At 41.7% G+C, this 17,087-nt stretch overlaps 1 protein-coding gene and 1 long non-coding RNA gene across 2 annotated transcripts; one reads left to right on the top strand and one right to left on the bottom strand.

Moving 5' to 3' along the window:
- Window positions 1-357: 357 nt before the first annotated feature.
- Naa20 (N-alpha-acetyltransferase 20, NatB catalytic subunit) lies at window positions 358-14,554 on the bottom strand. The gene is made up of 6 exons (XM_005072571.4): window positions 14,408-14,554; window positions 9,356-9,380; window positions 6,726-6,816; window positions 5,926-6,061; window positions 1,279-1,424; window positions 358-880 (listed from the first exon to the last, which is right to left on the bottom strand). The coding sequence occupies exons 1-6, from the start codon at window positions 14,458-14,460 to the stop codon at window positions 795-797; spliced, it is 537 nt and encodes a 178-aa protein (XP_005072628.1). The 5' UTR covers window positions 14,461-14,554; the 3' UTR covers window positions 358-794.
- On the top strand, window positions 3,804-8,728 carry LOC121140547. The gene is made up of 2 exons (XR_005877458.1): window positions 3,804-4,864; window positions 8,565-8,728. It is a non-coding gene; the product is annotated as an uncharacterized LOC121140547 (long non-coding RNA).
- Window positions 14,555-17,087: the final 2,533 nt, after the last annotated feature.

Here is a 17,087-nt window from a genome sequence, read left to right as displayed (position 1 = left end):
AAAAAAATGCCCACACAAACACATTTTAGTGGTCATTTCACAGGGAATTTTTTGATTACTTCTTTAGTGCCTGAGTATTTCAATACATAACTGTCATCTAATTACATGGCCTTTAGGATTCTATTTTCCCTTTATAGTCTCACATTGAAAGGGAGGATTGAACAGTGCTAGCAAAGAAGATCTGGGACCAGCAGTAGGAAAGGTATTATTTGAGAGGATTTTTCACACTGTAAGAAGGAAACTTAAGTATTATTATGCCAGTTTTCAGATATGCATTTACAAATGTTTTATATAAAAGTAATATCTTAAACAACCCCTCCATAATCTTGATTAAAAGACAACAAACATCAGAAAACATTCATAGTCAACAATGTATTTTACTATACATCTCAGATTTATACATTTCATATATGCTTTTAAAGCTTCAATTAACAATTCAATACAAAATAAAATATAGATATATTTATATATGTGCAGCAGTGGTTCTCAGGCACAGGATTTAGGAGGAGGGAGGGAATCTTTCCTTGGCATGTACTGCATACTGTCAACCATGATAGTGGAACGTGTCCTTCTGACTTAGCTGCCTTGATTGAATTTTACTATGGCAAACAGTTTGAACATGTATGCTATTGCTCATTGGAACCATGAGATTTGAAGTTTACAGCCTGTATTTTCATGACGTCTTTAAGACCTAAATGATTACTTTCCTCCTAATAGAGCTCCAGGATCATCCTATGAAAATAATATGTCCACAAACTTGTCTGGAACACCTGCCTAAGAACCACTGCCTATGGTTATTCAATGTCCTCGGGCCTCACAGGATGAGGTAATGGTATGATGGATTTCTTCTCGGTATCTCTGGAAAGTGCTTTCCTCATATCTGTTAGGAAGCAAAGATTAATGTAAGCAACCAATACCAAACTTTTTAAGATCAAATTGAATATGTGGGCTAAGTTCCCATCAGGTTTTGTGCCCCTCCTTGCAAACCAACCCAAGCAGTATGTACTTAAAAGACTCCCAACTGCAGGTATGTCAGGTGCTAACCAAACCCCACCTAGAAGTCAACTGTAGAATGTTTTTTTAGTAAAAGTACACATCTTTACCATGAAATGATCTTTATAGAAGTTAACTCAGACAACCAACCAGTGGTAAACTATTACTAAGTTCATAAATGTGATTCTTTGGATTTATTAAAAATGAGTATTTAGGCCCGTGGGAGGAAGTTATAACTTCTATTTTGACTTTGTCTTGGAGTTACTGCTATAGCAAGTAGCTTACCATAGGCATCCTCATCAGGCTCCCCGTTGCTGGCTGAGTAGTATTCTATGACTGTCCTATAGACACTGTAACCCAACTGCTTGTACATGTTGACTGCAACTTGATTGGACACTCTTACAAAGAGATCAACAAAAAATCCACCTTTTCTTTAAAAAAGAAAAAAAAAAGAAATGTTAAAACTGTTAGGAATACTTGGTTTTTAACTAATGGTAATAGCAAACTTGTAGCTGACATCTTTTTATAACAAATGATCCAACTGTAGCTGCTATAGGATGTTGATAACTGCCCTAAAGTTCATCCACTACCATACTCTCTTTGGTTGTAATGTCTCATTTTGAAGGTCTCCACATCCTAATTTTGTATTCAGGCTATTACCTTTCTGTTTACCACCTACGAAGGTTTAGTTTTTGGTTATGAGCTTTATTTATAAGCATAGTAACAGTTTGAAGATTCCTTTGTGAGCACTGATCCTCCTGAGTTGCTAGAACTAATATCCTCACCTTCCTCTGGAAACACTTCAGTTCTATTAGAAAAGATGTTATACTTTTGTTGAGCATCTCATGATACAATGTCTAATTAGGGATATATCATTGCTGTGTCATTATGTATGTACACTGTCAGCCTGATTAAATACATTCTAACTTGTTTATACCAAGTACACTCCTAGTATATTAGACCTGGTATCTTGATGTGACATTAATGTATATTTCTAATTAACTAATGAGATGATTATGTCTATTGACCATTTAGATTTCTTTCTGTACATCACTCAGTGCCCTTTCTGTTTTGTTTCTTTTCCTAATCACTATTCTCTTGTGTGTGTGCGTGTGAAATATTTTACAACAAACTTTTGGGTTGGCTATCTTTGGGTGAGCAAAACTATTCCACTTCGTTAATAAGCCTTCTGTGTATGGTTAGCACTGTTTACAGCCTACTTAAGTTCTGTTTACTGGCTGGAGTCATGAACACACTTTACATTATTATACTCAAAGTTCTTTTCCACATCCGTATTATTAGTAAATCTAGCGTTTGTATGTAATTAATTAGCAACCAGGGAAACATTTTGCCCATGCACTTGTCCCATCATCTTTACTGAAAAGTCTACCTTTCCACTCTGATCTCCAATGCAGCCTCTGGTGTCAGGTCCTCCTTTACTTTTACAGCTGCTCCAGCACCAATAGTCTGTACCACACAGTGGACATGATAGGGCAAATCTACCCACTGTTAAAGAGTATTCTGTCATTTTTTTTGTCGCTGTTTCTTTTTTCCTTGTTTCTATGTTAACACTAACCCTACCCCCCACTGCCACCCAGTAGGATTCTGGCAATAATTACATTGGCCATACAGTCAGTCACAAAATTTACAGGTAGTTCATTTTCAGCTAGGTCTGTCACTTTAATGTCTCCCCATAAAGTTTTATAAACATTAAGAGTATTCTCACATGGTTTTGCTTTGATACCTCACCTCTCTGTAGGTTTTACTGTTTCTATATTAAACTCCATTGTCTTTAACTAGTTCCAAGTACTTAAGCATTCTATCTGCAGCAGTTTTGTTGCCTCTCAGTCCTTTTCCATTTTTTCTTTTCCTTTCCTTTGCTATGTAATTTCCAGTATGTTATGAAGAGGGGCTGACTGATATTTGTCCCTGGTTGCACATTGTCATTAAATATTCTACAGGGTTGTGTAGATGTTTTCAGGTTAGGATGTTCTCCTCACTTCCAGTATCTAGTTTGTTACTTACACTACATGAATAACCAGTCAAACACTGGCTCCTGGTGTATTTTTTTTGACTCACTGAAGCCATTTACCAATAGTTTTTCTGTAATTTGTGCACTCTGGTGGCATTTCCTCAGATCTTCCTTCCTTACATTATCAAGGACATCTTAGCCTAAACACTGGTTTTGCTTTTGTAAAACTGACCTTACTTTAGTGACTCCCTATACACAGACACTTTGTCCAGTCTTACTACTGTGGATTGCCCAGACTGGCTTTGGATTCACAACAATCTTTCTGCATGATAGGATTACAGGTGTGAGCTACCACACCTAGCCTGGAAATCTGCCACAGCTTTTGTTGTAGAAAAGTCTATTGACTACTAACATCAGGCCGACATGCAAGCTATTGCCTTTTGTACTACCCTCATGCTAAGAATAGCGTTTAAACTGTTTGCGTAGATAGGAACCTATGCAACCGATCCTATGTGGTTGCAGACTCTTTCCCCTCTGCCCTAGAAAAGGTTTACTGTTCTATGTTCTGTACCTTACTTGATTTCACCTGACAGTTTTTAACAAAGAAGCACATTCAGCTCTCATTAACCACTTATCCATTTTTTTCTTATAGTATCCAGGGTATATAAATAACATTGTTACATTTTGATGGATTAAGTTTTTTTTAAAAAATCTTTGTGTAGGGACTGGAGAGATGGTTCAGTGGTTAAGAGCCTTCACTGTTCTTCCAGAGGTCCTGAGTTCAATTCCCAGCAACCACATGGTGGCTCATGACCACCTTGAATGAGATCTGGTGCCCTCTGGTGGCATGCAGACAGAAGACTGAATACATAAATATATTAAAAATCTTTGTGAATGTGAGCATGCATGGTGCACATGTGGAGGTCAGAACAACCACGGGTCTCTGTTTCCCCTTCCTTGCTTGTTCTCTCTGTACATCCAGCTGTCTAGCCTAGCTTGTGAGCTTCTGCAAATTCTTGTCTCTACCTCCCACCTTGCCTATGAGCCAAGAGGTATGTTACCATGTTCAGCTTTGTACATAGGTTCTGGGGATATGAACTCAGGCCCTCATGCTTGTATCATTCCAGACTCCCAGCCAAGTAGTTTATTGGTATGCAGTGACCCTTTACTGTGATAGTTAACTCTAATATAAATATTCTACCATAAATATCAATGTGAGGACATCAACTTCCTTTTGGCTATAATTTGTAAGATAATTTAATATTTTTATTTTCAATCTTTATACTCTTGCATATATTTCCTGTAAGAATAATATGCATTATTTTCCTTTTTGGAAATCCAAGGTCTTATACTTGACTACTGAGCTACGTCCTTAGTTAACCCATGTCTGTCTTTTCACTGTAGTCATTAGTAATTCACAGCTAATTTTCTTTTTTGAATTGATTTTTACTTTTTACTCCTACGTGAGTATCATATTCCACTTGATTTAATATGCACCCAAAAAAGACATGAATATAACACTTGTATGTGTACAATCACACAAAATGATGAAGCCTCAGAAATTGGAACTTCCAAGACAGATTAGTAATTTTCTACCTAAACAGATAGCATATAAGACCTAGTAATAAGATCCATAAATACATATGTCTAAGCTTATAGCTTGTTAAAGCCATTTCCTCTCTGCCTATTACACAGTGATGCCATTAGTAAATGTGTGTTCATTCTATCTTGCTAAAAATTTTCCTCCTAATATTCAGTCCAGGGAGAACTTTAAAAATATCACAAAGATTTATTTTTCACTACAACTATTCTGTTGCCAGGTGTGATACCTTTAATCCCAACATTACGGAGGCAGAGACAGGTGGATCTCTGAGTTGGAGACCAGCCTGATCTAACAAAGTAAGTTCCAGCATAGCCAGGGCTGTTAAACTATTCTCTTTCTTTAAGCTGATCTGCAGTTTGGCTCAGAGCATTAGTGACTAGTTACTTCTTTAGAAATTGCCTTTATTAAAATCCGATAGTTCTGTGGAAACAAAGCCTCTAGATCTGCAACCACCTTCACACCATTCTTTCAGGCAGAGGGAAAATCAGCAACCTGACAAATGCCAGACACATCTTCTGTCCCTTATAGGAAATGGGGGAAGAATTTTTTTTTACATTACTATGTTGCTTTTCAATCTCTCACAGTGAAGGAGATGGAATAACAGTTTTCTTTAAAAGCCATATTATTGGCAGTTACCAAACTGCACTGAGTGCCTCAAACTCAGAAGGGCCTCAGAATATTTGATTTTAAGACAAGAGCCTCACTATATATGCATGGTTGACCGACATTTACTATCAGATCAGGGTGGCATCAAAATCAAGATCTGTCTGCTTTAAAGGCATGTCCACCATTCTTATCCCTGGTCACAGGCTATTTAGATGCTGGTGGAAAACATCAAAACTCCACACATCCATTACTGTTACATTTCCTTTTGATGACAGCCTTTTTATGAAATGGCTTCTCACACTTGCTGCTATGACTAAACTACTAACTTACATGAAAACCAGTGGAAATGGGTTACATTGCATGTGTTTCTGGGTTTAAGAAGTCAGTGTTCAACAATGTACTTCTCCCTCAGTAGTAGATGACCATAGTTTAAAAAAAAAAAAGGGACTTAGCATTTCTGCTTTTCTATAGATGGCTACTAGCTACTAGAACAGAAACAAATTCAAAATTGAACTACTTTAGGCCTAGAGATATCTCCCATAGTGCCAAGAAAACCATCCTTGAAAGGTTGGTCATCTTTGACTCCAACCAGTCAGCTAGCTGGTCTATAGCCGGTCACACTGTGTTTGTTGTCCTCAATAGCAAAGGAGCAGCGATGACCCCACAATGACAGAAAACACCCTTCAGATATTCAACAGCAAAATAAACAGGGCTCATAAGTCACTCAGTATATTTAAAAAATGGCTCTCACCTTTCTGAAATCTCTTCTAGTAACTCCATAAGTTTAGCAGCCAAGCCAAGGCGGCGGAATTCAGGGGCAACAGACAGAGCTGTGACATGTCCATGCCACTCTTCCCTAGCTACTGAGCCTTCTGCTTTGCCCATAACTGCCAACAGAAAATTGCATCAAAATTAAAACACTTTCACATAAATGTAGGATTACTTACTGTTTGTCATTCATCTTTTATAATAAAAATACACCAATGTTATAATTTTTAAATTCTGTCGTCAAGCTAATGATTAATACTTTGATTTGAAACTCCACTTGCAAATGATATTCTATACTTCTAAAGTCAGACTTAAATTGTTTAAAAATGATAAACTAGTCAACATAGAAGACTAAGGATACTTTTTGTTTGAATAAGCTACATTTGAAATAGCTTAGGATTCGCTTTCAAATAGCTACATTTGAAATTACATTATGTTTACAATGTATATATAATCATAGCAACTTATAGTGTGAGTTGTTAGAAATTAGTTAAGTGCATATGTTTTAATCACTGCATATATGCCAAGCAAACCATATAGAAATCTAACATACAGAATGAAAGATCCAAAAAGACTTAAATCATGTCTGTTAGGTTCACTGCTCTGTCTCTCGGCCTATCACTAGGCTAGACAAAGAAGACATGTGGTAACGTGCTGGTAACAGATCAGAAAATAAAATTCCATCCTTCACCATTTACATAAAAGTCTCGGGAGTAAAGCAGACTGAAACCTGTATTAAAATCTCTACTCATCCAAAAAAAGTACTAGTGGAACTGTACTTACTATAACCCATTAGTTCTCCACCAGGTGCCTCTGCAACAATGAAATATTCTGGCCAGTGGGCAAGGTACTGTAAGTAAAAAGGAATCCCATACTAGACCTGTTAAGGAATATGCAGAGTAATAAGCAGCAAAAGGTTCCTCATTGCAGGGTATTTTGGGGGTGTACACGGGATCATTTAAAAATATCCTGTCAGATAGCCAGGAACGGTGGTGCATGCCTTTAATCCTAGCACTCAGGAGGCACTGAAATCTCTATGACTTTGAGGCCAGCCTGGTCTATATAGTGAGTTCGAGGACAACCAGGGCTCTGTAGAGTGACCAAACAAAGTTACTGTCAGACTGAAGAGGTGGCTTGGTAGATGAAGCGCTTGCTGTATAATTGTGAGGACTGGCTCTCAGATACCTATTTCCCACATAAAAGTTAGCCAGGCTTGGCTACTGCTCATCATTTGGGGAGGATGTGTAAATAAAGTGGACAGTGATTAAGACTGCTGACATCAACCTGTAGCCTCTATCTACACTCTCCACACACACGTAAAAGAAAGCATTTTTATTTTATCCTCTGCTTAGTACATTGTAATCACTCTAATCTTTAGCAAACTGCCTGGAAATGTACAATGGGTATGGGACCATGTAGGAGAAAGCAGACTCTCTTACACAGTATGCCTCCACACTGATCAGATTGTACCTAAGGCTATTTGAATCCATCTGAGATTATGTCCTGTTCATGATCGACCTACTCTGTGACTGGAAATTCAGTTTCTCTCTCAGATTTACCAAACACAGCTGCTCAGTATGTTTATATTTCCTGAATTGCACTGGGAAAATAGCCAGTTTCTACTGTGACTGCTATGTTATGCAACTATTAAATTTGTTAAGAAATCAGGTATGGTCAAAGGAAATGCTTCACTGACCGGCATGTGCCAGTAGCCCCAGCATGAAAGCAGAAGCATCTCTAGTTCAAGCCAGACTGGGACACAAGCGAGACCTTATCACTCTTCAACCTGGAGTGTCCTTACTGCTGTAATCACATAACAAGATGCTACTAATAATACACTTTTACTAAAAAGTTCCAGGGAAAACCTCCTCAGGGCTAGTCTTCACTCTCCTCTAAAGGGTAGTCATTTCTTCCAGAACTCACCTGGGCAGGCCAGCTGCTCTTCCTGCCAGCTAGCAACTGACACCACAACCCTCTTCTTGACAGGGGAACCCAGAGACCTCCCGTAAACATCCCCACTCCCTACATAAACACTAAGGCTTATCCATTCAAAGCAGGTTGATTTGCAGTCTACTGTTTTCCCTATTTTACTATACAATGAAAATTTCCGTAATACACAATTCTTCAAAATACCTAGATATACCAGTAAGTACTCTGAGGCTTTCTGCTTCTTGTACTCCCTGTTTCTGGTGTGGCCTCTTGATGCTTGTACTTGTTAGATTCTGTTGCTGTACAACACTCCTTTACATGGGGACACAATTTAAATACCTCATCCCTCTACCAGGGGACATCTGGGTCATTACTAATCTCTAAAAATAAATAATAACAATAACCAAAAATAAAAACCTTTAACTCCTTCAAGGCCTTTATGAAGACAGCTTAATTTATTTATTATTTCCTAACTGGTGAATGATTTTCCAAATTTTCAATATAATTCTTTTGTGATGTCACTTTTGTAAAAGGATAATACCCAAACTCTAAGAGTCACAGACAGTATGTAAATTAACCAAAAGGGATGTATCCCTGTAGAAAATTTATTAAAGAGTGGTCAATCAGATTTGGTCCATGCATCTTGTATTTGCCAAACCCTGGAATAAAGTGCTTGTTTGCTCTTATTTTCAGCATTCAAGAAATGGAAATACCAAGTATTCTTCTAAAACCTTTCCAGAAAGATTGTGCTAGTAGCAGTCTCTAAGAAGGTGCCTTAACTTCCCTAGCAGCAGCACTGCTTTGTATCTTTTTAAAATTATGGATGATCCGATACATTAAACTGGGTTATCAGATGATTTTAGTGTGCATGTCTTCTGACTGATGAGACTAAACTAAATCTTCATTAGCCTCCTCTGCCCTTGTAAGAAGCTACCAGTTAATTCCCCAACCTATCAGCAGTAGTCAGTGAAGCATGGACTAGAAACCCTATTTGTGTTGTAAGCCACTGATCTATTACCCTTTACTCACACCAGCAACAATTTGTCAGAGGGGGATACTGGGCAGCGGACAAGGGCTGTATAGTGCTTCCCAAAGAGTTCGCTAGCCGTCTAGACCACCTGCTAGAGACATTGTGGAGTGAGTAGGTGGACCCTGAGCTACCCTCCCCCTCTAGATTTGGTTCACAGCAGAGGGAGGCAGGCCCCAAATCACCACTCTGTTGCTGCTGTGGTTCGCTGTGGACAGCCAAGGTGGGCAGCAGAGCTATAGTATTACTATCATAAAAGCTATTATGTTCAGTTGGTGGGCAAGTATAAGACCACACTCGCTCTCATTGCTGTAACTGCTTTCAATGATGCTTACAGTGTTCAAAAATCTAGGTGTTTAAACTTTTTTCAGTACTCATCTTTTTTCCTTCTGTTTCTCCAATTTTCTTTCTTCGTAAATAATTCTTAGTTTTACTTTTTTTTCTGAAAAAAGGATACAGTTTCTGTAAGTGGATCCAAGTTACTGAAAGAAACAAGAAATGGCAAGAATAAGAATTCCCAAATTCAATTTAAGTAATCTTGTGAAAACTAGAAAGATTGTGTTAATCAAAACAAAATGTAAGCTGGGCAAGGTAGCGCACACCCTTAATCCCAACACTCATGGAGGCAGAAGCAGGCAGATCTCTGTTAGTCTGGTCTACACAGAGAGTTCCAGGACGGCTTACACAGAGAAACCCTGTCTCAAAAAAACAAAATGTATTTCTTCTACAACTCTGAAACCAACTGAGAACCAAAGAAAATTATTTAAATGACTAAGTAGCCACATGTGGCACCAATGAAGAGATCTGTATTTTTGCATTTAACTGCTTCTCTACAGGCAGAATTATAGTTAACTTCATCAGTCTCTTACACTTCTGCGGACATGCAGACCAACCAGTTAGGCATGTGTCTCATCTGTATAGTCAGTCCAACTCTCCTGCTCCCTGTTGTGTCACCCCAGCCTATCTATGGGCCGTCCCTTACCATTTACTCCTTCTCAATGTGAGTATCCCCCACCTCCACTTTCTTCCCCACTACTACAAATCCTCATGGACCCCCATGCACTTCCCACCCAATTTCATTGTCCTTCCATCCTTCTACCCCATTAACCAAACCCTGGTGCTGTGGAGAACTACCCAGCATGTCCCATCACACAACCCCAAATTGAATGTTCTTGAAAACCATCTCCAACTGTCTCTCGCCCTTCACTTCCCTGTTTAGTCTTTTGTAAGGTTCAAAACCAGTTACTTTCAACTACTTCCGTTTCTTGTCATTCTTCGTACTCTGAAGGGCATCAAGTAGTCATACATTTCTCTAGTCCAGCGGTTCTCAACCTTTTGGGTTTCAATCTGTGGCAGTGGAGTATTATGGAAATCTCATATCCTAAGAGGATGGAACTTCTGCTGGACCTCCAGGTTAGAGTTGTTAATACACTTGAAATCACCTGACTTGTTGGCCTACTTACTATATGCTCATCCTTAGCTCTCCCATGTAATCAAGTTTTAGAACCTATATATAGCTGTAACCTTAAGTTATATACTCTGCCAGGCCCCTGACAAGAACAGTGCATGTATATCACTTGCAGAAAGCAGCAAATACAAGGGTTGAAAGCAGTCTCCCAAAATGATTATCCTCCATAAACATCGAATACATTGTTTGGACATTGGCTAATTAACAGTGCTGTGTGTGATGCTGTTTGTTGTCTTGGTCAGTTGGGATCAGCTGGAGCCAGGAACTGAATCCCTTGCAAAAAACTGTTACAGATTTCTGTACAGTATCCCTTCTTCTTTCCCCATGTGATGCTGCTTGTGCTGTTCAATAAAGACAGTGAAACCCCTTGTGAAGGACAGAAACAGAACACAGGGACAGGGACAGATTCACAAGACAGCCTTCAGGCAGGCAGAGATGGAGACTCATGCAACAGTCAGACAGGATGGAGGGAGGACACAGGGAACATGAAGTAGAGACTCCAACTCTGGACTTGCTCTTGCTTAAATGACACTAAGGGGAAGTGTTTTTATTTCTTTTCTTAATGCAACACCAATACGTTATTGGTAACTGGGAGTTTTGTGTCTAATCCATGCAAAACCTATTGTATTTATTTATATAGTGTACTGGTTGATCTCTGTCAATATAAATCTAGACAACTGGGAAGAGGCAATCTCATAAAACATGCTTGCAGATAAGTCTAAGAGGCATTTTCTTGATCAGTTACCAGTTGATGTGAGTCCCCTGTGGGTGGTGCCACCCCAGGCAGGTAGTTGTAGTGTGTATAAGAAAGCATACTGGCTGGACAGTGGTGCTGCACACCTTTAATCCCAGCACCTGGGAGGCAGAGGCAGGGGGATCTCTGTTGAGTTCGAGACCAGCATGGTCTACCAGAGCTAGTTCCAAGACAGGCTCCAAAGCAGCAACACAGGGAAAGCCTGTCTCAAGGAAACAAACAAACAACCAGCTGAGAAAGCCAGGGAAGACCAGCAACCAGCTCTGCTTCCCTTCCTGCCTCGGCTGCCTCCGTTGATGAACCCAGGATATTGGTCTGTGGTTCATCACAGCAATAGAAACCTTAAGCTAGACAGGCCATATAGTCTCGATTTTAAGTTCTCCATTTAAAAATAAATACATTACATATTGACACGAATAATTTTACCAAGAGATATAGTAATGTAAACAAAAACCAAGTGGCGTTGTAGTTTCCAGTGTCTGATTTAAAAGAAAACAGTTGACTTCTCTGGTGCTCCTGATGCTTGTGATCCAGAGACTGCACGCCTGCAAAACAAGCCTCTTTTTTTTTTTTTTTTTTTTTTCCCGTTTTTCGAGACAGGGTTTCTCTGTGGCTTTGGAGGCTGTCCTGGAACTCGCTCTGTAGACCAGGCTGGTCTCGAACTCACAGAGATCCTCCTGCCTCTGCCTCCCGAGTGCTGGGATTAAAGGCGTTCGCCACCAAAGCCCGGCCAAAACAAGCCTCTTAGAACTGAGGACGGCTTTGACCTCACAGAAGTTATGAGCCAATTCTGAGGACCTCCGGGTGCTGTGGCCCTGCCCTGTAGAGTCCCCACCCTCCACTTCACATCGGCGGGCTCACCTCAACTCTCCAACAGGCTGCCCTTCCTCTAGCTCCTACACACATGCAATAAATCATTAGGAAGCTTTGCCAAAGGCCTAAGGCTGACCACACCCACCTAAAAGCACCTGCACCTGGATGCTGCTTCCCTTCTGCCATGACAGGCCTGCAGACTCCACCCTCCTCACCACTCAGGACACTGCCTCCTGAAGCAAATGTACAAACATGGCACACACTTGGCCACCCCACCCCACCAGCTCCACACTCTATTTGGAGTCCTGTTAGTTGGCTTCTGGAACCCAATCCCAGATTTCCTTCCACGTCTCGGTTTAGCATTTGGCACTCTGAGGAGACATTGTAGAGTTCTGTTTTCAGTTTTTAAGAACATTCACTCCATCACTGATATCACCTAACTTCCTGGCCACCTGTCAACTATCTTCAGAGTGCTGATCCTTAAAATCCACTGGGCATCTCAGAGCACTTACCCCAGAAGCCTCCCAGACCCATCTCTTAAGCTGTGGCCCTCGACCAGGCTCCTGCTGTATGGGCTACGTCTATCCAGATAAATAGTACTACACTTCCCCAAAGAGCTCCTGGCCCAGGTGGTAGTCATGATTCATCTAACTTCCCCGACATCTTCAGTGACATTTCCCCTGAAAACCCTACCCAAAGCTGTGTCCCTTCTCGATAGTGTCTATTTCCTGCTTCTTGTATATCTGTATGTATTACCTCTGTTATCTTTACATATCACACACCTACCTGTTCTCTATAACTTCTATAGACACCAACTGATTTCTGTTCTGCTCACTGCTGTGTTCCCAGCAACAGCACATATGTAAAATGATCTACACTGGTTGCTTCTTTCAATCCCTGCAACCACCACCTAACCCAGTGACTCACTGTTTCCCAACATGGCCTATTAAGAGAGATAAGTGGGATCCTTTATTGGCATTAATAAGAGGCGTTACCAAGCCAGGTGCCCGTGTGCATTTTCCTTCTACTTTATCCGTTCCCATATTAAACCACTGTCACCTCCTAAGTCTTCAAACTGATTCTCCAGTCTAGTCTTGAAGCTTCAGGCACTGCATCAGCTACACACACCATCTCCCAGGAGTCCAGGCCACTGCCAAGGCCTCCTCAATGGCTTACCTGCCTGCTTCATCTCCTCTAGTAAATCCCAGCGTACACACTGACTCAGAACTCAGACTGAAGTACTTTTAAACACCTTGTAACAGTACTGGAAGTATTTATAACAGGTACATTGTAATGGTACAAACAGAAAGCCCCCCCCCTTTTTTTTTTTTTTTGGTTTTTCGAGACAGGGTTTCTCTGTATTGTTTTGGAGGCTGTCCTGGAACTCGCTCTGTAGACCAGGCTGGCCTCGAACTCACAGAGATCCGCCTGCCTCTGCCTCCCGAGTGCTGGGATTAAAGGTGTGTGCCACCAACAGCGGGCCCCCATGTTTTCTTTATCAAGCCTCATCCACAATTATCTCATCCCAGAGTGCTTTTTTTTCTTTCTTTTCTCCCTCCTCCCCTCACCCACCCGAGACAGGATTTCTCTGTGTAGACCTGGCTGTCTTACAACTCCCTCTGTAAACCAGTCTGGCCTCGAACTCAGAGATCCGCCTGTCTCTGCCTCCGGAGCGCTGGAATCAAAGGCATGTGATACCGCTGCCCGGCTCATCCCTGAGTTTTTTCCCGTCTGAAACCTGGATCACCTGGTCCGTAGTCCTCACTGCTCTCTCCTACATATATGATAAAACTTATGTCAAGCGAATAATCGAGGTTTTGTGTCTACAGGAGCTCAGGGTGAAATGTTTAGTTTTTTAAATGGTCATAAATTTCCAAACTAATGTTTTTCTTTTAAAAATGGAGAGGGAGAACTGCAAATCACAGGTCTTTTAAACCTGTATTGAAAAGAAACCCCAAAGCACCGGGGTTTCCTGGCCACAGGGCACCCCCTCCCTCACACACACACAAAATGTAGTCAAGTATAGCGAGGCATGCCTTTAATCCCAGCGCTAGGAAGACAGAGGCAGAAGGATCTGGGCGTTCGAGGCAAGCTTGGTCTACACAGTGAGTTCCAAGAAGCCAGGAATACAAAGTGAGACACTATCTTTTCTATTTTTAAGCAATCTACTTTGGGGCGCTCAGCTACAGTAACACAACTTGCTGTGAGGGCCCTGAGCACTACAAGGTTACTTCACTGGGATACAATTTAACCAGCACGCGCCGGATGCCGACCCACCCTCCGCTGTGAACCCATGGCGCGCAGCGGGCTCACGATGTCCAGCCCAGCCCCGCATCTCCACAGCGCACCCCGAGCACCGCGCCTCGGCCAAGGTCACCGGTCAGCGCGCCCGCGCAGCGCCCACCCGGCCCACGGCCCCGCGAGGCTGACCCCGGCCCGCGCCGCGGGGGAGCGGCTGGCCGCGCCTCACTCACATGTTGTTGAAACGGAACAGATCGTCGCAGGTGAAGGCCCGGAGCGTGGTCATCGCGCCGCAGCCAGCCTCCAAGCCCGCTCAGCGCGACCCCGCGCCCGCACTACCGGAAGTGCTCGCGCGCGCGGCCGCCATGGGGCGGGACAAAGAACTGCTTCCGGACCAGAGGTTGCTGGGCAACAAGAGTAGCGACGCAGCTCTCTCTGGCGGTGGAATTCAGCAACTGCCTTGGTGCGCCTCGCCCGCAGACCTTTTTTTCTCCCAGAAAGTGGACAGAATGATCTGTTAGCAAGGAGGAAAAACCTGGGGTCAGGAAACCATATCATAAAAGCGGGCTTCAGAACCACAAAGATGCTTCACAGGGTGAGCCAGGAAGTGGCCCCTGAAAGGACGGCTCAGGGCCTCATTTCTCAACCACCATCATGAGCCAGGCATGTCAGCTTAAGTTTTCAGATACCACATTAAAATTATTATTTTTTTTTTTTTTGGTTTTTACCAGACAGTGTTTCTCTGTATTGTTTTGGAGGCTGTCGGTCCAGCTTGGCCTCGAACTCACAGAGATCCGCCTGCCTCTGCCTCCCGAGTGCTGGGATTAAAGGCGTGCGCCACCAACGCCCGGCTCACATTAAAATTATTAAAAAGATGAAAATGATGGTGGCCCCACGCCTTTAATCCCAGCACTTGGGAGGCAGAGGCAGGCAGATCTGTTTCGAGGTCAGTCTGGTCTACAGAGCAAGTTCTAAGATAACCAGGAAAATTAATAGCGGGGCGGTGGTGGCACACAACACGTTTAATACCAGAGCTCAGGAGGGAGAGGAGAGGTCAGCCTGGTCCTCAAAGCTAGTTCCAGGACAGCCAGGGAAATCCTGTCTGAAAAAAACAAAAAGAAAAAAAAATGGTTTATACCCATTATACCTAAAATAGCATTCTAATGTGTTATCTATACACCCCCCCCCAAAAAAAGTCTTATCTTATTTTGGTAATAAGACTATGAAATCTGGTGTGTACAAATATTTGCATAATAGTTTAATCTGAGAGGAAAATGATCAGAAGTATGTTTCTGGTATTGATTTTATTAAAATGTGTGATTAAACAGCAGATAAGCCAAGAATGATGCCTCATACTTTGAATCCCAGCACTAGGGAAGCAGAAGCAAATCGATCTCTAATGACCTCGAAGCCAGCCTGGTCTATAATATGAGATCCAGGACAGTCAACGGCACAGGGTGTGACCCTGTTGTAAATAATAATAAAGATGATCAAGTTATCTGAGTAATCTAAGCATGTTTCCAGATAACCAAATGAAACATTATTTTCTTTTTTTCATCCTTCCTTGCTTTTTGTTATGTTTGAGATAGGGTTTCTCTGTAGCTCTGAAGCCTGCCCTGGAACTTGCACTATAGACCAGACTGGACTTGAACTCACAGAGATTCACCTGTCTCTGCCTCCCAAGGGTTGGGATTAAAGGCTTGTGCCACCACCATCCAACACAAAACATTATTTTCATGTTTAAACTTAAATTACCTAGTATTAAACACTAGGAATTACATTCTTTGGTCCGGCTGTCTGCATTTTAAACAGGGAACATCCTCACGGGTAACAGAACATCCCTGTGGGTAGTGGCTACCTTAGCAGACAGTATAGACCCAGTGACTGAGGAGAGTATACACTGTCAAGACTCTGTGCCAAACAATAACAAACAACAAAAAAAGGAGTAAACAAATGGCCCAGTATTCAAGACCCTCTTACTGTGCTCCATACAGAAAGTCCACATTGCTGTAATTTAAATATCAGCACGAAAGAGAAAGATGCCACACAACAGAGCTCATATGGAGGGGCTTTCAATTAGAGGAAAGGGAATGGAAAAGGGGGAGGGGAGAGGAGCAGTACAGAGGGGCCCAGAGACAGGCAGAGGAGAGAGGGAGAAAGAGATGGGAGGGACCCTTTTAAAAGGGAATGTAGTGAATGTGCACAGGTGGCGCTCTTAGTGGCTGCAGCTGAGGACAAATCCTGTCAGAATCCCAAGGGCAGGCCAGTACAGATGCCTGAATACTAACACACATGATTGTTTTTAATTTTGGTTTTGTGCTTGTTTTTGGTTTTTGGGTTTTTGCTTTGCTTGGCTTTTTCAAGCCAATACATCTAAAGTCTCTTTACATTTTAAAGCCTGCCTTATTTTAATAAAAGGATTATGTACACATTAACACACTGTGGAAATATACAAAGAAAGAAAGAAACACCCCAAAATAAGCCACACTTAACCTTTGAGTAACTAGATACCTCTCTGCTTAATTTAGGGGCAGTGAGGGAAGTATTTATTTAAAAGTCAATTCATTATTATTTTAGATTATATATGTTAGTATCAGTAAACTTAACATAAGAAAAAAGAACTGAATTAATACTGAAGAAGTTTGGTGTGGTAGCTCCAGAAATTGGGAGGTGGAGGCAGGAGAATCAGTTTAATGTCATCCCTCTGTTATGTAACAAGTTTGAGGCCATCCTGGATTATGTGAAACCATATCTCAAATAAATCCAACAGGCATGGTGGCCCACATCTTTAGTCTCAGCACCCAGGAGTCAGAGGCTGGTGGATCAATGTGAGTTCCAGGGCAGCTAGGGCTACATAGTCAGACCCCTTCTTAAACAAATAAAAACAAACTTAAAATAAAGCTGACTAGATTC

Source organism: Mesocricetus auratus, unplaced genomic scaffold (genome assembly GCF_017639785.1).
Source record: "Mesocricetus auratus isolate SY011 unplaced genomic scaffold, BCM_Maur_2.0 Super-Scaffold_100004, whole genome shotgun sequence".
Classification (NCBI taxonomy): domain Eukaryota; kingdom Metazoa; phylum Chordata; class Mammalia; order Rodentia; family Cricetidae; genus Mesocricetus; species Mesocricetus auratus.
The sequence above is the reverse complement of the archived record's forward strand: the minus strand, read 5'-3'. Positions and strand labels throughout refer to the sequence as shown.